The sequence below is a fragment of the Oncorhynchus gorbuscha genome, linkage group LG17, assembly GCF_021184085.1.
Source record: "Oncorhynchus gorbuscha isolate QuinsamMale2020 ecotype Even-year linkage group LG17, OgorEven_v1.0, whole genome shotgun sequence".
Taxonomy (NCBI): Eukaryota; Metazoa; Chordata; class Actinopteri; order Salmoniformes; family Salmonidae; genus Oncorhynchus; species Oncorhynchus gorbuscha.
The window spans coordinates 26,579,633-26,597,400 of record NC_060189.1 but is presented as its reverse complement, the minus strand read 5'-3'; the positions used below and the strand labels follow the sequence as shown (position 1 = coordinate 26,597,400).

Sequence of the window (17,768 nt, the reverse complement as noted above, 5' to 3'; positions counted from 1 at the left end):
ATTACAATTAACATTACCATCACAGACAAACACACTGGAAGAACTACACTAAGACACCTGACATTACTGCAAGTTAACCCTGATGTAAAGATAAACAACGTAAACCGAAGCATCTGTTCCTCACCCTTCTCCTTGTCATTGTCCCCCTGCTCAGAGGTAGCCATGACTTCAAACAGTGTCTTCAGAATGCTTCGAAGGTCGGCGGCATAGTTTGTCTGCAGCTGGTCAGCAACACCTGGAGGTCAAGGGGTCAAGAGGAACCAATGACATTATTCATGTTTTTTTATTAGGATCACCATTAACCGACGCCAATGGCGAAATCTAGTCTTACTAGGGTGCAACACAAAGAAAAATACATTCATGACAAAATACTTAACATTTCACATATATTTAAAAACATTAACATGTAGTGTGTGTGTGTGTGTGTGTGTGTATCTATCAGTTACAAATACGTCACATGGGGGAGAGGCGTTGCTTTATATGTTTTTTTAAACCAGGTTTGCTGTTCACTTGCACTGTATGAGATGAAATCATGGCTCTGTATAATATTGTACGTTTCCTTGAATTTGACCTGGGGACTGTGAAAAGACCCGTGGTGGCATGTCTGGTGTGTGCATCAGTGCTGTGTGTAAGTTACTATACAAACTGTTTGGAATTTCCAACACATTGTTTCTTATAAAAACAAGAAATGATGCAGTCAATCGTTTCTCAACTCTTAGCCAAGATAAACTGGATATTAGCTCTCTGATTACAATGAAGAGCAAAACGTGCCACTCTGTTCTAGGCCAGCTGCAGCATAACTAGGTCCTTCTAGTATAACTGGACAATAATCAAGACAGGATAAAACTAGAGCCTGCAGGACTTGCTTTGTGGAGTGTGGCGTCAAATAGCATAGCATCTCTTTATTACGGACAGACCTCTCCCCATCTTTACAACCACTGAATCAATATGTTTTGAACATAAGTTTACAATCGAAGGTAACGCCAAGTAATTTACTCTCCTCAACTTGCGCAACGGTCACACCATTCATTACCAGATTCAGCTGTAGTCTAGAATTTAAGGAATGATTTGTACCATATACAATAATCTTAATTTTAGAGATGTCCAGGACCAGTTTATTACTGGCCACCCACTCTAACTGATTGCAACTCTGTTTAGGCTTGCAGTGATTTCACAAGCTGTGGTTGCTGATTTGTATTGGGTTGAACCATCATCATGGACATATAAGCTTTGTTAAATGCCAGTGGTAGGTCATTGGTAAAAATAGAAAAGAGTCGAAGGGAGCTGCCCTGGCGATACACCACACAATGAACAACGGTGTTGGAGATGGCTGCCGTTTTACGGGCTCCTAACCAATTGTGCTATTGTGTGCAGGTTGTTTTGCGTTATTTGTATCTTATTTTGTACATAATGTTTCTGCCACCGTCTCTTATGACCGAAAATACCTTCTGGATATCAGCACAGCGGTTACTCACCTCCTACTGGACAAAGATCTTTTCTTTAACGAGTCAGACGCAAAAGGATTTACTTCAGACACCCAACAAGGCCCAAATCTCTGATTCGCATGAGAAGGAGATATCGGGACATAGGTTGGGGTGTCTTGAAAGGATCCAACAGCGAGTGGGTAATCCAACTCTACCATCAGTCCTATTAGCCCACGTGCAATCATTGGATAGCAAACTGGATGAGCTTCGATCAACACCATCCTATCAAAGGGACATTAAGAACTGCAATATCTCATGTTTCACCGAGTCGTGGCTGAACGACGACATGGATAACAGTTGGCTGGGTTTTCCGTTCATCGGCAAGATAGAATAGCTGCCTCCGGTAAGTACAAGGGGTGGCGTTCTGTGTCTAATTGTCAATAACAGCTGGTGCACAAAATCCTAATATTAAGGAATGCTCAAGGATTTGCTTGCCTGAAGTAGAGAATCTCATGATAAGCTGTAGACCGCACTATTTATCACGAGAGTTATCTATATTTTTCGTAGTTGTCCATTTACCACCACAAACTGATGCTGGCACTAAGACCGCACTCACCAAGCTGTTTGAGGCCATAAGCAAACAAGAAAACCGGGGAGCCAAGTGGCCGGGGACTTTAATGAAAGGAAACTTAAATCCGTTTGACCCAATTTCTACCAGCATGTTACATGTGCAACAAAAAGAAGAAGAAAAAAACAACAACTCTAGACCACCATTACTCCACACTCAGAGACACGTATCAAGCTCTCCCTCACCCTCCATTTTGGCAAATCTGTCCATAACTCAATCCTCCTAATTCCTGCTTACAAGTAAAAACTATAGCAGGAAGTACCAGTGACTCAATCAATACGGAAGTGGTCAGATGACGCAGATGCTAAACTACAGGACTGTTTTGCTAGCACAGACTGGAATATGTTCTGGGATTCTTCCGATGGCATTGAGGAGTATACCACATCAGTCACTGGGTTCATTAATAAGTGCATTGATGATCCCCACAGTGACTGTATGTACATACCCCAACCAGAAGCCATAGATTAAAGGCAACATCCGCACTGAGCTAAAGGGTAGAGCTGCTGCTTTCAAGGAGCGGGACTCTAACCCGGAAGCTTATAAGAAATCCCGCTATGCCCCCCAACGAACCATCAAACAGGCAAAGTGTCAATACAGGACTAACTTTGAATCCTACTACACCGGCTCCAACACTTGTTGGATGTGGCAGGGCTTGCAAACTATTATGGACTACAAAGGGAAGAACAGCCGCGAGGTCCCCAGTGACACGAGCCTAACAGACGAGTCAAATTACTTATATGCTCGCGTCGAGGCAAGCAACACTGAATGCAGGAGAGCACCAGCTGTTCTGGATGATAGTGTGATAACACTCTCCTTAGCCGATTTGAGTAAGACCTTTAAACAGGTCAACATTCACAAGGCCACAGGGCCAGGCGGATTACCAGGACATGTCTCTGAGCATGCGTTGACCAACTGGCAAGTGTCTTCACTGACATTTTCAACCTGTCCCTGACCGATTCTGTAATACCAACATGTTTCAAGCAGACCGCCATAGTTCCTTGTCAAACTAAACCTGCCTAAATGACTCCTGACCCATAGCACTCACGTCTGTAGCCATGAAGCACTTTGAAAGGCTGGTCATGGCTCACAACACCATTATCTCAGAAAACCTAGACCAACTACAATTTGCATACCGCCCCAACAGATCCACAATTACGCAATCTCTATTGCACTCCACACTGCCCTTTCCCACCTGAACAAAAGGAACACCTACGTGAGAAAGCTATTCATTGACTACAGCTCAGTGTTCAATACCATAGTGCCCTTAACCTCTTGCTTAACCTCTTGCACGCAGGCGTCCCATCTAGAGTTCTGGAAATGCAAATGCGCTACGCTAAATGCTAATAGTATTAGTTAAAACTCAAACGTTCATTAAAATACACATGCAGGGTATTGAATTAAAGCTACACTCGTTGTGAATCCAGGCAACAAGTCAGATTTTTAAAATGCTTTTCGGTGAAAGCATGAGAAGCTATTATCTGATAGCATGTAACACCCCAAAAGACCCGCAGGGGACGTAAACAAAATAATTAGCATAGTCGTCGCTACACAAACCGCACAAATAAAATATAAAACATTCATTACCTTTGACCATCTTCTTTGTTGGCACTCCTAAATGTCCCATAATCACTATCGGGTCTTTTTTCCCGATTAAATCGGTCCATATATAGCCTAGATATCGATCTATGAAGACTGTGTGATAAACGGAAAAAAATAGCGTTTCATAACGTAACGTCATTTTTTACAATTCAAAAAGTCGACGATAAACTTTCACAAAACACTTCGAAATACTTTTGTAATGCAACTTTAGGTATTAGTACACGTTATAAGCGATAAAATTCATCAGGAGGCGATGTAAATTCTATAGCTGTCCGTCTCGAAAAGATGTCTGAAGAGAGCTCGATCAAAACATCCGGTCGGAGACCGGAGGGAATCGGTTCCCTTGATTCAGTTTGACCAAGAATCAAAGCTGAATCAAATGACAAGACTCTAGACATTGTGTGGAAGCTGTAGGCACTGAAACCTCGGTCTCATGTAATTCGGTTCACTTTGAACAATTCCTGGAAGTGGCGCATGGATATTTATTTCCATTTTCAGTGATCAGATTTTCTTGCACTTTTCGATGAAACGCACGTTCCGTTATAGTCACAGCCGTGATTTAACCAGTTTTATAAACGTCTGAGTGTTTTCTATCCACACATACTAATCATATGCACATACTATATTCCTGGCCTGAGTAGCAGGGCGCTGAAATGTTGCGCGATTTTTAACAGAATGTTCGAAAAAGTAGAGGGTCAACTGAAGAGGTTAAAGCTCATCACTAAGCTAAGGACCCTGGGACTAAACACCTCCCTCTGCAACTGGATCCTGGACTTCCTGACAGGCCCCCCCGAGGCGGTAAGGGTAGGTAACAACACATCTGCTATGCTGATCCTCAACATGGGGCCCCTCAGGGGTGTGTGCTCAGTCCTCTCCTGTACTCCCTGTTCACCCATGACTGCATGGCCAAGCACGACTCCAACACCATCATTCATTCTGCCGATGACAAAAATAGTGGTAGGCCTGATCACCGACAACGATGAGACAGCCTATAGGGAGATCAGAGAACTGGCAGTGTGGTGCCAGGAGAACAACCTCTCCCTCAACGTGATCAAGACAAAGGAGATGACTGTGGACTACAGGAAAAGGAGGACAGAGCACGTCCCCATTCTCATTGACGGGGCTGCAGTGGAGCAGGTTGAGAGTAGGTTCCTTTGTGTCCACCACCAACGAACTATCATGGTTCAAAAACACACCAAGACAGTCGTGAAGAGGGCACGACAAAACCTATTCGCCCTCAGGAGACTACACTGCACTATCGAGAGCATCCTGATTGGTCCTGACTGATCCAGGACCTCGATACCAGGCGATGTCAGAGGAAGGCCCTAAAAAATCCAAATGACTCCAGTCACCCTATACATAGACTGTTCTCTCTGCTACAGCACAGTAAGCGGTACCGGAGCGCCAAGTCTAGGTCCAAAAGGCTTCTTAACAGCTTCTACCCCCAAGCCATACGACTCCTGAACAGCCAATAAAATGGCTACCTGGACTATTTGCATTGAGACCCCCCCCCCCCCCACCCCAATTTTTACACTGCTGCCACTCGGTTTATTATCTATGCATTGTCACTTTACCTACATGTACATATTACCTTAATTACCTCTAACCTGTACCCCCCGCACATTAACTCTGTACTGGTAACCCCTGTATATAGCCTCATTACTCTTATTTTATTGTTGCTCTTTATTATTTGTTGTTCAATTTTCTTTTTTTCAGTTTTACAACTCCATTGTGTCCTCCTCCCAGAGCGCCAAGAACCTTGGCGTGATCCTGGACAACACCCTGTCGTTCTCAACCAACATCAAGGCGGTGGCCAGTTCCTGTAGGTTCATGCTCTACAACATCCGCAGAGTACGACCCTGCCTCACACAGGAAGCGGCGCAGGTCCTAATCCAGGCACTTGTCATCTCCCGTCTGGATTACTGCAACTCGCTGTTGGCTGGGCTCCCTGCCTGTGCCATTAAACCCCTTCAACTCATCCAGAACGCCGCAGCCCGTCTGGTGTTCAACCTTCCCAAGTTCTCTCACGTCACCCCGCTCCTCCGTTCTCTCCACTGGCTTCCAGTTGAAGCTCGCATCCGCTACAAGACCATGGTGCTTGCCTACGGAGCTGTGAGGGGAACGGCACCTCAGTACCTCCAGGCTCTGATCAGGCCCTACACCCAAACAAGGGCACTGCGTTCATCCACCTCTGGCCTGCTCGCCTCCCTACCACTGAGGAAGTACAGCTCCCGCTCAGCCCAGTCAAAACTGTTCGCTGCCCTGGCCCCCCAATGGTGGAACAAACTCCCTCACGACGCCAGGACAGCGGAGTCAATCACCACCTTCCGGAGACACCTGAAACCCCACCTCTTTAAGGAATACCTAGGATAGGATAAGTAATCCCTCTCACCCCCCCCCCCCCCCCTAAGTTTTAGATGCACTATTGTTAAGTGACTGTCCCACTGGATGTCATAAGGTGAATGCACCAATTTGTAAGTCGCTCTGGATAAGAGCGTCTGCTAAATGACTTAAATGTAATGTAATGTAATGTACTTTAACACTTATTCTTCTTAAAACGGCATTGTTAGTTAAGGGCTTGCAAGTAAGCATTTCACTGTAAGGTCTGTTGTATTCAGCACATGTGACAAATAAACATGTGAACTCAAAAATCAGATCAAATTGTAACATTAGAGAAGCTTCCATTAAAGAAAACCCTCTTCTGTTAGATAGATAGCTCTGAATCCACAATATGGCAAGGGTTAAAAAGCCATAACACGTTTTTTCAACAGGTTATGGTCAATAACAAATCCTGCACTGATATCTACTAGTAAAGCACCCACAATCTTCTTATTATACATTTGTCATTTGTGTCAGTGCACTACATGTTGAGTGCCCTTTTCTCTATAAGCATGCTGAAAGTCTGTTTTTCGGTCAAACATTTTTTTTTTTTAACAACAGTTTGCTAAGAGCCGCCAGCAAGGTTGGCTGTTAGAACCAGTTAAGGCCACGACCCATTCTTGGGTAGCGAAATTACTTTTGCTTCCCTCCAGGCCTGAGGACAAACAAACACTTTCCTCTAGGCTCAGATCAAAGTTATGACATAATATACTGTAGGAGTGGCTATAGAGTCAGCTACCATCCTCAGTAGCTCCATCGAAGTTGTCAATGTCAGGAGGTTTGTCATTATTAACCTATACTTTTTCCACCTCTCCCACACTAACTTTACAAAATTCAAACCTACGCTTTATTTCTTCCATTATTATTATTATTATTATTATTTTTATTATACATGAATAGGATGCCACACTGTTCATTGTTGGCATATCCTGCTTAAGTTTGCCCACTTTGCCAAAAAAGTAATAATAAAAATTTTTTTTGGCAACATCAAATGGTTTTGTGATGAATAAGCTTTCTGATTTGATGACCAATGGAGTTTAATTTGTCTTACTGCCCATAATTTCATTTAAAGTACTCCCCCCCCCCATCATTCAGTATATCATTGATCTTGCCTTCATAATACAGTTACTTCTTTTCATTGAATTTAGTCACATGAGTCAGCCAGTCAGATGTGCAGCCAGACTTATTAGCCACTCCTTTTGGCCCATCTCTTCCAACCATACACTTTTTCAATTCCTCATCAATCCACGGATCCTTAACAGTTCTAACAGTCACTTTAACAGGTGCATGTTTATCAATAATTAGAAGAAGCAATTTCATAAATGAATCACGTGCAGTGTCTGGATGCTCCTTATCAAATCACAGACCAACAAAAATATATAAACTCAGCAAAAAAAGAAACGTCCTCTCAACTGCATTTATTTTCAGAAAACTTAACATGTGTAAATATTTGTATGAACATCAGATTCAACAACTGAGACATAAACTGAACAAGTTCCACAGACATGTGACTAACAGAAATTGAATAATGTGTCCCTGAACAAAGGGTGGGGGGTCAAAATCAAAAGTAACAGTCAGTATCTGGTGTGGCCACCAGCTGCATTAAGTACTGCAGTGCATCTCCTCCTCATAGACTGCACCAGATTTGATAGTTCTTGCTTTGAGATGATACCCCACTCTTACACCAAGGCACCTGCAAGTTCACCCTCCGAGCCAACAGGTCCCAGACATGCTCAATGGGATTGAGATCCGGGCTCTTTGCTGCCCATGGCAGAACTGACATTTCTGTCTTGCAGGAAATCACGCACAGAACGAGCAGTATGGCTGGCGGCATTGTCATGCTGGAGGGTCATGTCAGGATGAGCCTGCAGGAAAGGTACCACATGAGGGAGGAGGTCTTCCCTGTAATGCACAGAGTTGATTGCCTGCAATGACAACAAGCTCAGTCCGATGATGCTGTGACCCTCCACCTCCAAATCGATCCCGCTCCAGAGTACAGGACTCAGTGTAACACTCATTCCTTCGAACATAAACGCGAATCCGACCATCACCCCTGGTGAGACAAAGCCGCGACTCGTCAGTGAAGAGCACTTTTTGCCAGTCCTGTCTGGTCCAGCGACTGTGGGTTTGTGCCCATAGGCGACGTTGTCGGTGATGTCTGGAGAGGACCTGCCTTACAACAGGCCTACAAGCCCTCACTCTCTCAGCCTATTGCAGACAGTCTGAGGACTGATGGAGGGATTGTGCGTTCCTGGTGTAACTCGGGCAGTTGTTGTCATCCTGTACCTGTCCCACATGTGTGATGTTCGGATGTAACGATCCTGTGCAGGTGTTGTTACACGTGGTCGGCCACTGTGGACGTCCCGTCTCCCTGTAGCGCTGTCTTAGGCATCTCACAGTACGGACATTGCAATTTATTGCCCTGGCCACATCTGCAGTCCTCATGCCTCCTTGCAGCATGCCTAAGGCACATTCACACAGATGAGCAGGGACCCTGGGCATTTTTCTTTTGGAGTTTGTCTAGAGTCAGTAGAAAGGCCTCTTTAGTGTCTTAAGTTTCCATAACGGTGACCTTAATTGCCTACCGTCTGTAAGCATCTTAATGACTGTTCCACAGGTGCATGTTCATTAATTGTTTATGGTTCATTGAACAAGCATGGGAAACAGTGTTTAAACCCTTTCCAATGAAGATCTGTGAAGTTGAATTTTTACAAATTATCTTCCTGAAAAAGGGACGTTTCAATTTTTGCTGAGTTTATAATCCACATAGCTAAATATTTGATATGATATCTTACACAGTATTTTAGGCCCAGCTTTAAGAACCTGGGCTTTCCTGGATACAACCACTACATTATGATCCCTGCATCCACTGGGAACAGATACAGCTTTAGAACAAAGTTCTACAGTATTAATACAAATATCATCAATACATGTGGATGATATAACTCAAGTAGCATTTGTAAACACCCTGATAGGTTGATTAATAACCTGAACCAGACTAGAAATTATGAGCGGCCAGCATGATGAGCGGCGATCTTGATGAAAACCAGTCAATATTCAGGTCCCCAAGAAAGTAGACCTCTCAGTTTACATCATATACATTATTAAGGATTGTACACACAGACATTATCTTAGGTACTGACTGTTAGCACTTAGTGGCCTATAGCAACATTGTAAAATAATAGGCTTCGATGAGACTGGTGAACCTGAAACCATAACGCTTTAATAACACTTGACATGAGATCTTGTCTAAGCATTACAGGGATATGGCTCTGAATATATACAGCAACACCTCCCCCATTGGCATTCCTGTCTCTTCTGTAGATATTATATCCTTGAATTGCTACTGCTGTATCATGAAAGGAATTATCTAAGTGAGAGTCTCAGAAGTGGCTAATATATGAATGTTATCAAGTTAATGATTTCATGAACCTTATTACAAAACATTAGGAATACCTTCCTAATTTTGATTTGCACCTCTTTTTGCCCTCAGAAAAGCCTCAAATTGTCGGGGCATGGACTCTACAAGGTGTCGAAAGCATTCCACAGGGATGCTGACCCATGTTGATTCCAATGCTTCCAACAGTTGTGTCAAGTTGGCTGGATGTCCTTTGGGTAGTGGACCATTTTTAGCCCTTTCCTGGGTAGTTCATCAGAAATGGAAATAAAAATGGAAAAGAACAAACAAAGCAAAAAATAAAAACAGCATTCCATCAATCAGTTTGTGTGTGTAATTGTGTGTGTGTGCTGGGGGTTTGAAGCTACGAAATGACATGCCTGGCTCTCATCCCTTCCAGGCTTTTGGCGGGGGAGGGTGGACAATGAGACTGTCACAGTGGATGCAAGTAATGTCCCCACGTGCTTTGGTAGCTTTCATGGCTGGAATAAGTTTTTTCCTTTTCTGGCGCACTGCTTCAGGATAGTCCTCGTTGTCCTCAAACGCCATCCAGGTCTTGTGTGGAGATTTTGCAATTCCGTCCCCAACAATATTGTTCCGCCTTGATTCTCCCTCAAGATAATCAGATTTCTCCGTCATTGTTATCATGGATTCACATACACAACTGATGTCCTCTCTCAATGACTTACAGATTGCGGTCATCTTGCCGTTCTCCTCTTTAAACTCATCGAGCTGACACTGGGAGAACTGCTAACTGTTCTTCAGGTCCTGGACCTCTCTGGTCAGATAACTAATAAAAGAATGGACTGACTCCACCAGTATTTGGATAAAATGGCTTCAAGTTCTCTTTTTGTTGTAAAAATTGCTTGTAGAACAATTTTGTCCTCAACGGTACTCCCAGCGGCTTTAGTCTTTGTCATGGTAGTAATGTGGGCTACTTTGTTACTCCTCTCAGTTCCAGACAGGGCAGGTCGCAAGGCAGACGGAAACAGCAGGGATTCAAAACAGTCACTACCGGGACAATCCGTAATCCTAGCTGAATGGGCTGTGGGTTGTGTACAAGCTGCTAAGAAAACCTGGCTATCTTGATAGCTAGCTAACTAACGTTACTTAGACGCTAGGCTAGTGTCTGCGCCAACAAGGGAACAAACACTTCTCTGGAGCAAAATAGACCTGCTATTCTTCCATGTAATACATTGAACGCCCTACACTGTGATGGTGAATAAATAAGTCCATTAATTCATAGTTATTTTGCAAAAGAAAGCCACGAGAAAGATACACGTTTCAATGCATGCCACTGGAACGGGCGTCGTGCAAGCTAGGCATAAACAGGATACCGTGTGCAACTGTGGTGCATATGAGAAAAGAGAAAAGCCAAGTAGGCTAGTGAATTGTGGAATACAGTGTAAAGCCGTTGGAGGGTGTTTGGAGTACAGATCAGTAAAGTAATAAAAGTACATTTTCATTTTATTTTGGAGTCAAAGTATTAATAACAAAATAAACAAAAACATGAGCAACATAGACTGATTTACCCCATCAAACTACAGCTATACCCTTGGAGCGAGAGACCACTATCCGTTCTAGGATCCCCATTGTTTTCTCTATATATGCAGCCTCTTGGTGATGTCATTCAGAAACACAATGTCAACTTTCCCTGTTATGCAGACGACACACAAGCTGTACGTTTAGATGTAACATGGCGAAATCCCAAAATTGCCTACCCTGGAGGCATGTGTTTCATACAAAGAAAGTGAATAGCAGAAAATGCTTTACTTTTAAACTCGGGCAAAACAGAGATGCTAGTTTTAGGTCCCAAGAAACAAAGATCTGCTGTCAGAACTGACAATGAATCTCGAGGGTTGTACAGTCTCAAATAAAACTGAAGGACCTCAGCGTTACTCTGGACCCTGATCTCTACTTCAATGAACATAAAAAATATTTAATGACCAGCTTCGCATGTCATCTTCGTAACATTTGAAAATTCTGAAACTTTTTTGGCCAACTTTGATGCAGAAACGCTAATCAATGCTTTTGTCACTTCAAGATTAGACTACTGCAATGCTCTACTCTCCGGGTACCTGGATAAGGCACTAAATAACCTTCAGCTAGTTCTAAATTCGAGGTCGACCGATTAACCGGAATAGCCGATTTCAAGTTTTCATAACAATCGGAAATCTGCATTTTTAGACACCGATCATGGACGATTACATTGCACTCCGAGGAAACTGCGTGGCAGGCTGACTACCCGTTATGCGAGTGCAGCAAGGAGCCAAGGTAAGGTGCTAGCTAGCATTAAACGTATCTTATAAAAAACAATCAATCTTAACATAATCACTAGTTAACTACACATGGTTGATGATATTACTAGTTTATCTAGCTTGCCCTGCGTTGCATATAATTGATGTGGTGTCTGTTAAATTATAATTGCATCATAGCCTACTACGCTAAACAGGTGATTTAAAAACATTCACGGAAAAAAAGCAATGTGTACCTAACCATTAACATTCAACGCCTTTCTTAAAATCAATACACAAGTATATATTTTTTTAAACCCTGCATATTTACTTAATATTGCCTGCTAACATGAATTTTTTAACAAGGGACATTGTGTCACTTCTCTAGCATTCTGTGCAACAGAGTCAGGGTATATGCAGCAGTTTGGGCCGCCTGGCAAGTTGCGAACTAATTTGCCAGAATTTTCGTAATTAATGACATGACGTTGAAGGTTGTTGTGCAATGTAACAGGAATATTTAGACTTAAAACGGTTCCATATTTCACTGAAAGAATAAATGTTTTATTTTCGAAATGATAGTTTCCGGATTTGACCATATTAATGACCTACGGCTTGTATTTCTGTGTGTTATGTTATAATTAAGTCTATGATGTGATATTTGATAGAGCAGTCTGGCTGAGTGATGGTAGGCAGCAGTGGGCTCGTAAGCATTCATTCAAACAGCACTTTCGTGCCTTTGCCAGCAGCTCTTCGCAATGCTTCAAGCATTGAGCTGCTTATGACTTCAAGCCTATCAACTCCCGAGATTAGGCTGGTGTAACCGATGTGAAAGGGATAGCTAGTTAGCAAGGTGCGCGCTAATAGCATTTCAAACGTCACTCGCTCTGAGACATGGAGTAGTTGTTCCCCTTGCAGAGTGGATTTTGTTGAGCGATGGGTAACGATGCTTCGAGTGTGGCTGTTGTCGATGTGTTCCTGGTTCGAGCCCAGGTAGGGGCTACTAGGTTACTATTGCTGTTACACTAGCAATAGTAAAGTGCCTATAAGAACATCCAATAGTCAAAGGTATATGAAATACAAATGGTAGAAAGAGAAATAGTCTTATAATTCCTTTAATAACCTCAACCTAAAACTTCTTACCTGGGAATATTGAAGACCCATGTTGAAAGGAACCACCAGCTTTCATATATTCTCATGTTCTGAGCAAGGAACTTAAACGTTTTTTTTTTTTTTCATGGCACATATTGCACTTTTACTTCTCCAACACTTTGTTTTGCATTATTTAAACCAAATTGAACATGTTTCATTATTTATTTGAGGCTAAATTGATTTGATTGATGTATTATATTAAGTTAAAATAAGTGTTCTTTCAATATTGTTGTAATTGTCATTATTACAAATAAATAAAATGTAAAAAATATATAAAAATAATAAAATGTTAAAAATAATGTTTAAAAAAAACTGGGGGAAAAAACGGCTGATTAATCGGTATCAGCTTTTTTTGGTCCTCCAATAATCGGTACTGAAAAATCATAACCTCTACTCTAAATACGTCTGCTAGAATCTTGTCTAGAAATCCCAAAAATATCATATTACCCCAGTGCGAGCCTCCCTACACTGGCTTCTGCAGATTTGGTTCTGCCTTACATACCTACACTAGTCACAAGACGCAAGGCTCCTTTCAAGCAAACAGCTGGTCTCAACCTCAAAGTCGTTACTGAAGACTCATCTCTTCTGTATGTCCTATGATTGAGTGTAGTCTGGCCCAGGAAGGTGAAGGCGAATGGCAAGGCACTGGAGTGACGAACCACCCTTGCTGTCGCTGCCTTGCCAGATCCCTTAACTCCACTGGGATTCTCTGCCTCTGACCCTATTACGGGGCCGAGTCACTGGCTTGCTCACGCTCTTCCATCCTTCCTGTCCTCGGGCTTGTGCGGTGGGGAGATCTTTGTGGGCTATACTTGCCTGATGACTCCTGCCTGTCCTGTCCCCAGTAACCTGGTCATCCTGGCCCCCCCCACACATACTGTCTCAACCTCTAAATGCTCAGCTGAAATGCCAACTGACATTAACTCCCGAGGTGCTGACCTCTTGCACTCTGTACAACCACTGTGATTATTAATTGACCCTGCCTGTCTTCTATGAATATCTTGAAGAACGACCTGACCTTACCGGTCACATACTCTTATAATCTCCACCGGGCACAGCCAGAAGAGCAAGTCTGGTTACCATCTTGGTTGTTTCCTAGATTCTTGACTTTGTAGGGAGTTTTTCCGAGCCACCGTGCCACTACATTAGTCACTCTAGAGTTTTAGGCTCGGTTACTGTACAAGCACTTTGTGACAACTGCTGTTGTAAAAAGGTCTCTATAAATACGTTTGATTGATTGATTGAGAGACATACCCGATATGCAGACGAAGAGGCGGTGGATGAGGTCACTGCTGCTGTGGAAGCGCGAGCGGATCTTGTTCCTGGCGGCCATCTTAGCAGCCTGCAGGGCCAGCTGGATTTCATGATGGTCCAGATCCTCTGACGTCCCCGAGCTCGTGGTCAGACTGCTGACAGGGCTGGACAGGCAGGGGGAGGGCACATGCACACACACACAGAGAGAGATACAGAGAAGGGAGATGGAGACAGAATGGAGAGAGGGGCAAGGGCGGGACAGTCACATTCATTGTAATTCTTATCAACACACAACACTGCTCACCAGCATATTGTGTACTGTAATGAATATGCATTGTACAATAGGGGTTGTGTTTGATTTCAATTTCAAAGTGAGTAATGGGTGAAATAGAGATGTTGATGGGAAAGGTTTACATGACCATAAGCTGTAACATAGGGATGTATGAAACAGAAACACACACACACACACACACACACACACACACACACACACACACACACACACACACACACACACACACACACACACACACACACACACACACACACACACACACACACACACACACACACACACACACACACACACACACACACACACATACAGCTGCTCACAAATGGGTCAGCGGTTACCTGGCTGTGTAAGCACTGCTGGACAGACTACATGTGGTGACAGACACACTCTCACAGTCACTACTGGAGACTGAGCTGAGAGGAGAGTCCTGAAAAAAACTGGGAATAACAAAAAAAGAGGAAAAGCTAAATAATTAAATAAAAAATAAACTGATAACATATGGGCAATATAAAATAGGATCTGTGAATGTTACGCTACAAGAGTAGCATAAAGCAAAGTGCAAATAGCAAACAGAACATAAAACTGGATGACAAGATGTGGACTAAATTAGCCAGAGACCAGACGTGAAGGAAGTTTGCTTTCAAAAGAGATAAATGACTAAGGTAAATGGTAAATGACTGTTGTTGAGGCCTACCTGCTATGAAACGGAGCCTTAATAACACATCACCCAAACACCACATATATAGCACAGTGCATTCTGAAAGGATTCAGACCCCTTGACTTTGCCCACATTTTGTTATGTCACAGCCTTATTCTAAAATTGATTCAATTGCCCCCCCCTCCCCCTTATCAATCTACACATAATACACCATAATGACAAAGCAAAAACAGATGTAAACATTTTGCAAATCTATTAAAAGTAATACAAATAAATAGCTTATTCATATACAATTCCAGTCAAAGTTGACACACCTACTCATTCCAGGGTCTGTCTTTCTTTGTAATGTTTTCTACATTGTAGAATAACAGTGAAGACAAAACAATGAAATAACACATATGGAATCATGTAGTAACCAAAAAAGTGTTAAAACAAATCAAAATATATTTGAGATACTTCAAAGTAGCCACCCTTTGCCTTGATGACAGCTTTGCACACTCGTGAGAAACAAGATTCTCTGGTCTGATGAAACCAAGATGAAACTCTTTGGCCTGAATGCCAAGCGTCACGTCTGGAGGAAACCCGGCACTGTCCCTACGGTGAAACATCGGTGGCAGCATCATGCTGTGGGTTTTTCAGTGGAAGAGACTGGGAGACTAGTCAGGATCGAGGAAAAGATTAACAGAGCAAAGTACAGGAGTGATACTTGATGAAAACCTGCTCAAGAGCGCTCAGGACCTCAGGCTGGGGCTAAGGTTCACCTTCCAACAGGACAATGACCTTAAGCACACAGCCAAGACAAAGCACGAGTGGCTTCGGGACAAGTCTCCGAATGTCCTTGAGTGGCCCAGCCAGAGCCCGGAATCTAACATCTCTGGAGAGACCTGAAAATAGCTGTGCTGCGATGCTCCCCATCCAACCTGACAGCTTGAGAGGATCTGCAGAGAAGAATGGTAGAAACTCCCCAAATACAGGTGTGCCAAGATGGTAGCGTTTTACCCATGAAGACCTGAGGCTGTAATCGCTGCCAAAGGTGCAAATGTGATATTTAAGTCTAAAGGTTGAGGGGAAAAAAACAATGTAATCAATTTTAAAATAAGGCTGTAACGTAACAAAATGTGTCAAGGGGTCTGAATACTTTCCAAATGCTCTGTATAATCATACCTAGTGTTCTTCTTGATCACTTCCTTGGACTCACTGTCTGCCTCTCTGGTCCCCGTCCTGTCCCTTCCCCCGCTGGCCTGAGGCCTCCTCACTGTCCTGCACTGGTGGGAACAAGGTTCTGGGGTTCCCCTTACCCCAATGGGGCTCCTGTTCTGGCCCAGGCACTGCTGAGGCGCCGGGGCCACCACCACCAGGCACTTGTCACAGTGCTGGTCCCCTTCCTCCACCCCTGGAGCTGGCTCTGAGGCGCAGCGAGAGGGGGGAGAGTCCCCTTTCCCATGTAGGTCGTGTCCTGAGGAAGCTAGGCGGCAGGCAGAGGACTGGATGACAGAGCTGTGGGGCTTGCAGTGTTGGTCCAACCCCAGGCCCATTCCCAGCCCTGTGGTGTCCATGGTGAGGGTGTCATCATGGCCGACCTCACAGCTGCCGCAGCAGACACAGGAGTTGAGCAGGCAGTTTGTGGCCACCAGGGGGGCGCATGGCTCTGTCTCTGAGGAGGAGAGGGGTCGGGGCAAGAGCAGCTTGTCCACAGCCATCTCAGTCAGGCTGGGGGAGTGGGGGTTGAAAATGACGGTGGCCGATAGCTTCATCCCTCCCATGCGGTGTGCGATGACCTCAGCAGTTTCCGCCCCCTCCAGGCCCACCTCCCAGCCGTTAGTGTAGGGCAGGGGCTCCCGGCCAGGGCTGGGAGCGGGTCGCTTGGTGCTGGGGCACTGTGAGGGATGGCTGTGGGGCTGCTGGGACAGATCTGACTGGGCTTCAGTGGGCCATCCATTCCTGGATGAGTCGGTAAGGGGGCCAGACCTGCTGGGCTGAGGAGAAGAGGGCTGAGGGGCGAGGTTAGAAGGTGAGGTTAGACGACTGCTGGTCACAAGGTCCCCTCCTGCATCCAGGTCCTCCATGAAGAAGACTCTGTCCTCCTCCTCGTGGTAGAGACTTGTCCTGCCCTGGCCCACCAGCACCCGGATGGGGGAGGCCTCGGTGCTAGAGCCACCGATAGAGCCCCCTCTGTTGGGGCGGTGGGCTGGGGACTGGCCCTGGCTGGGAGGGGACAGCAGCGTGAACATCTCGTCCCCCACGCGGTGCACCATCATGTTGAGCTGTTCAATCTCCTCCTCATCATATTGCATGGAGCAGGCCTGGTCCGCCTCCTCCGCCTCCTCACACAGACCACCCCGCTCCTCCTCTCCCCCCCTGTCCACCTCCTCCCACTGCCTGTCCTCCTCATCCTGGATGTGGGAGATGCAAAGAGACAGCACCTCCTGTTGCTCGCTCTCAGTCGGCTCCTCCGGGATGTAACCGGTGGGGCTACTGGATGAGAGGGGGTCTGGGGTAGGGGGAACCTCGGGGACTAGGGGGAACCCGTCCTGAGAGATACAGAGGCTCCGCTCCAGTGTCAACAACTCCTCCTCTGACAGGGTCTGGAGCAGGTCCCTATGGGAATAACACAAGCTTAATAAGATACTTAAACGCCCAGCCTAAAATAATCACGCAATGAGTATGATACTGGCCCATGATTTTTAGACTGTTTGGCAAAGTCGAATTATATTCACAAGATTGTCGTGATGGTTCAGAGCTATTTTCTAC

The 17,768-nt window shown here is 44.6% G+C and overlaps 1 protein-coding gene across 2 annotated transcripts in view; it reads right to left on the bottom strand.

Annotated features, from left to right (window-relative positions):
- The window catches only part of LOC124001779 (lateral signaling target protein 2 homolog), a 74,862-nt gene that overhangs the window by 2,602 nt on the left and 54,492 nt on the right, over positions 1-17,768 (bottom strand). The window contains exons 8-11 of one of the 2 annotated variants that reach the window (XM_046308833.1): positions 16,182-17,615; positions 14,698-14,796; positions 14,065-14,228; positions 125-235 (exon numbers count right to left, since the gene is read on the bottom strand). In XM_046308833.1, coding sequence (XP_046164789.1) covers positions 125-235; positions 14,065-14,228; positions 14,698-14,796; positions 16,182-17,615 — 1,808 coding nt within the window. The remainder of the gene's footprint in view (positions 1-124; positions 236-14,064; positions 14,229-14,697; positions 14,797-16,181; positions 17,616-17,768) is intronic. The other variant, XM_046308834.1, reaches the window with a different exon arrangement.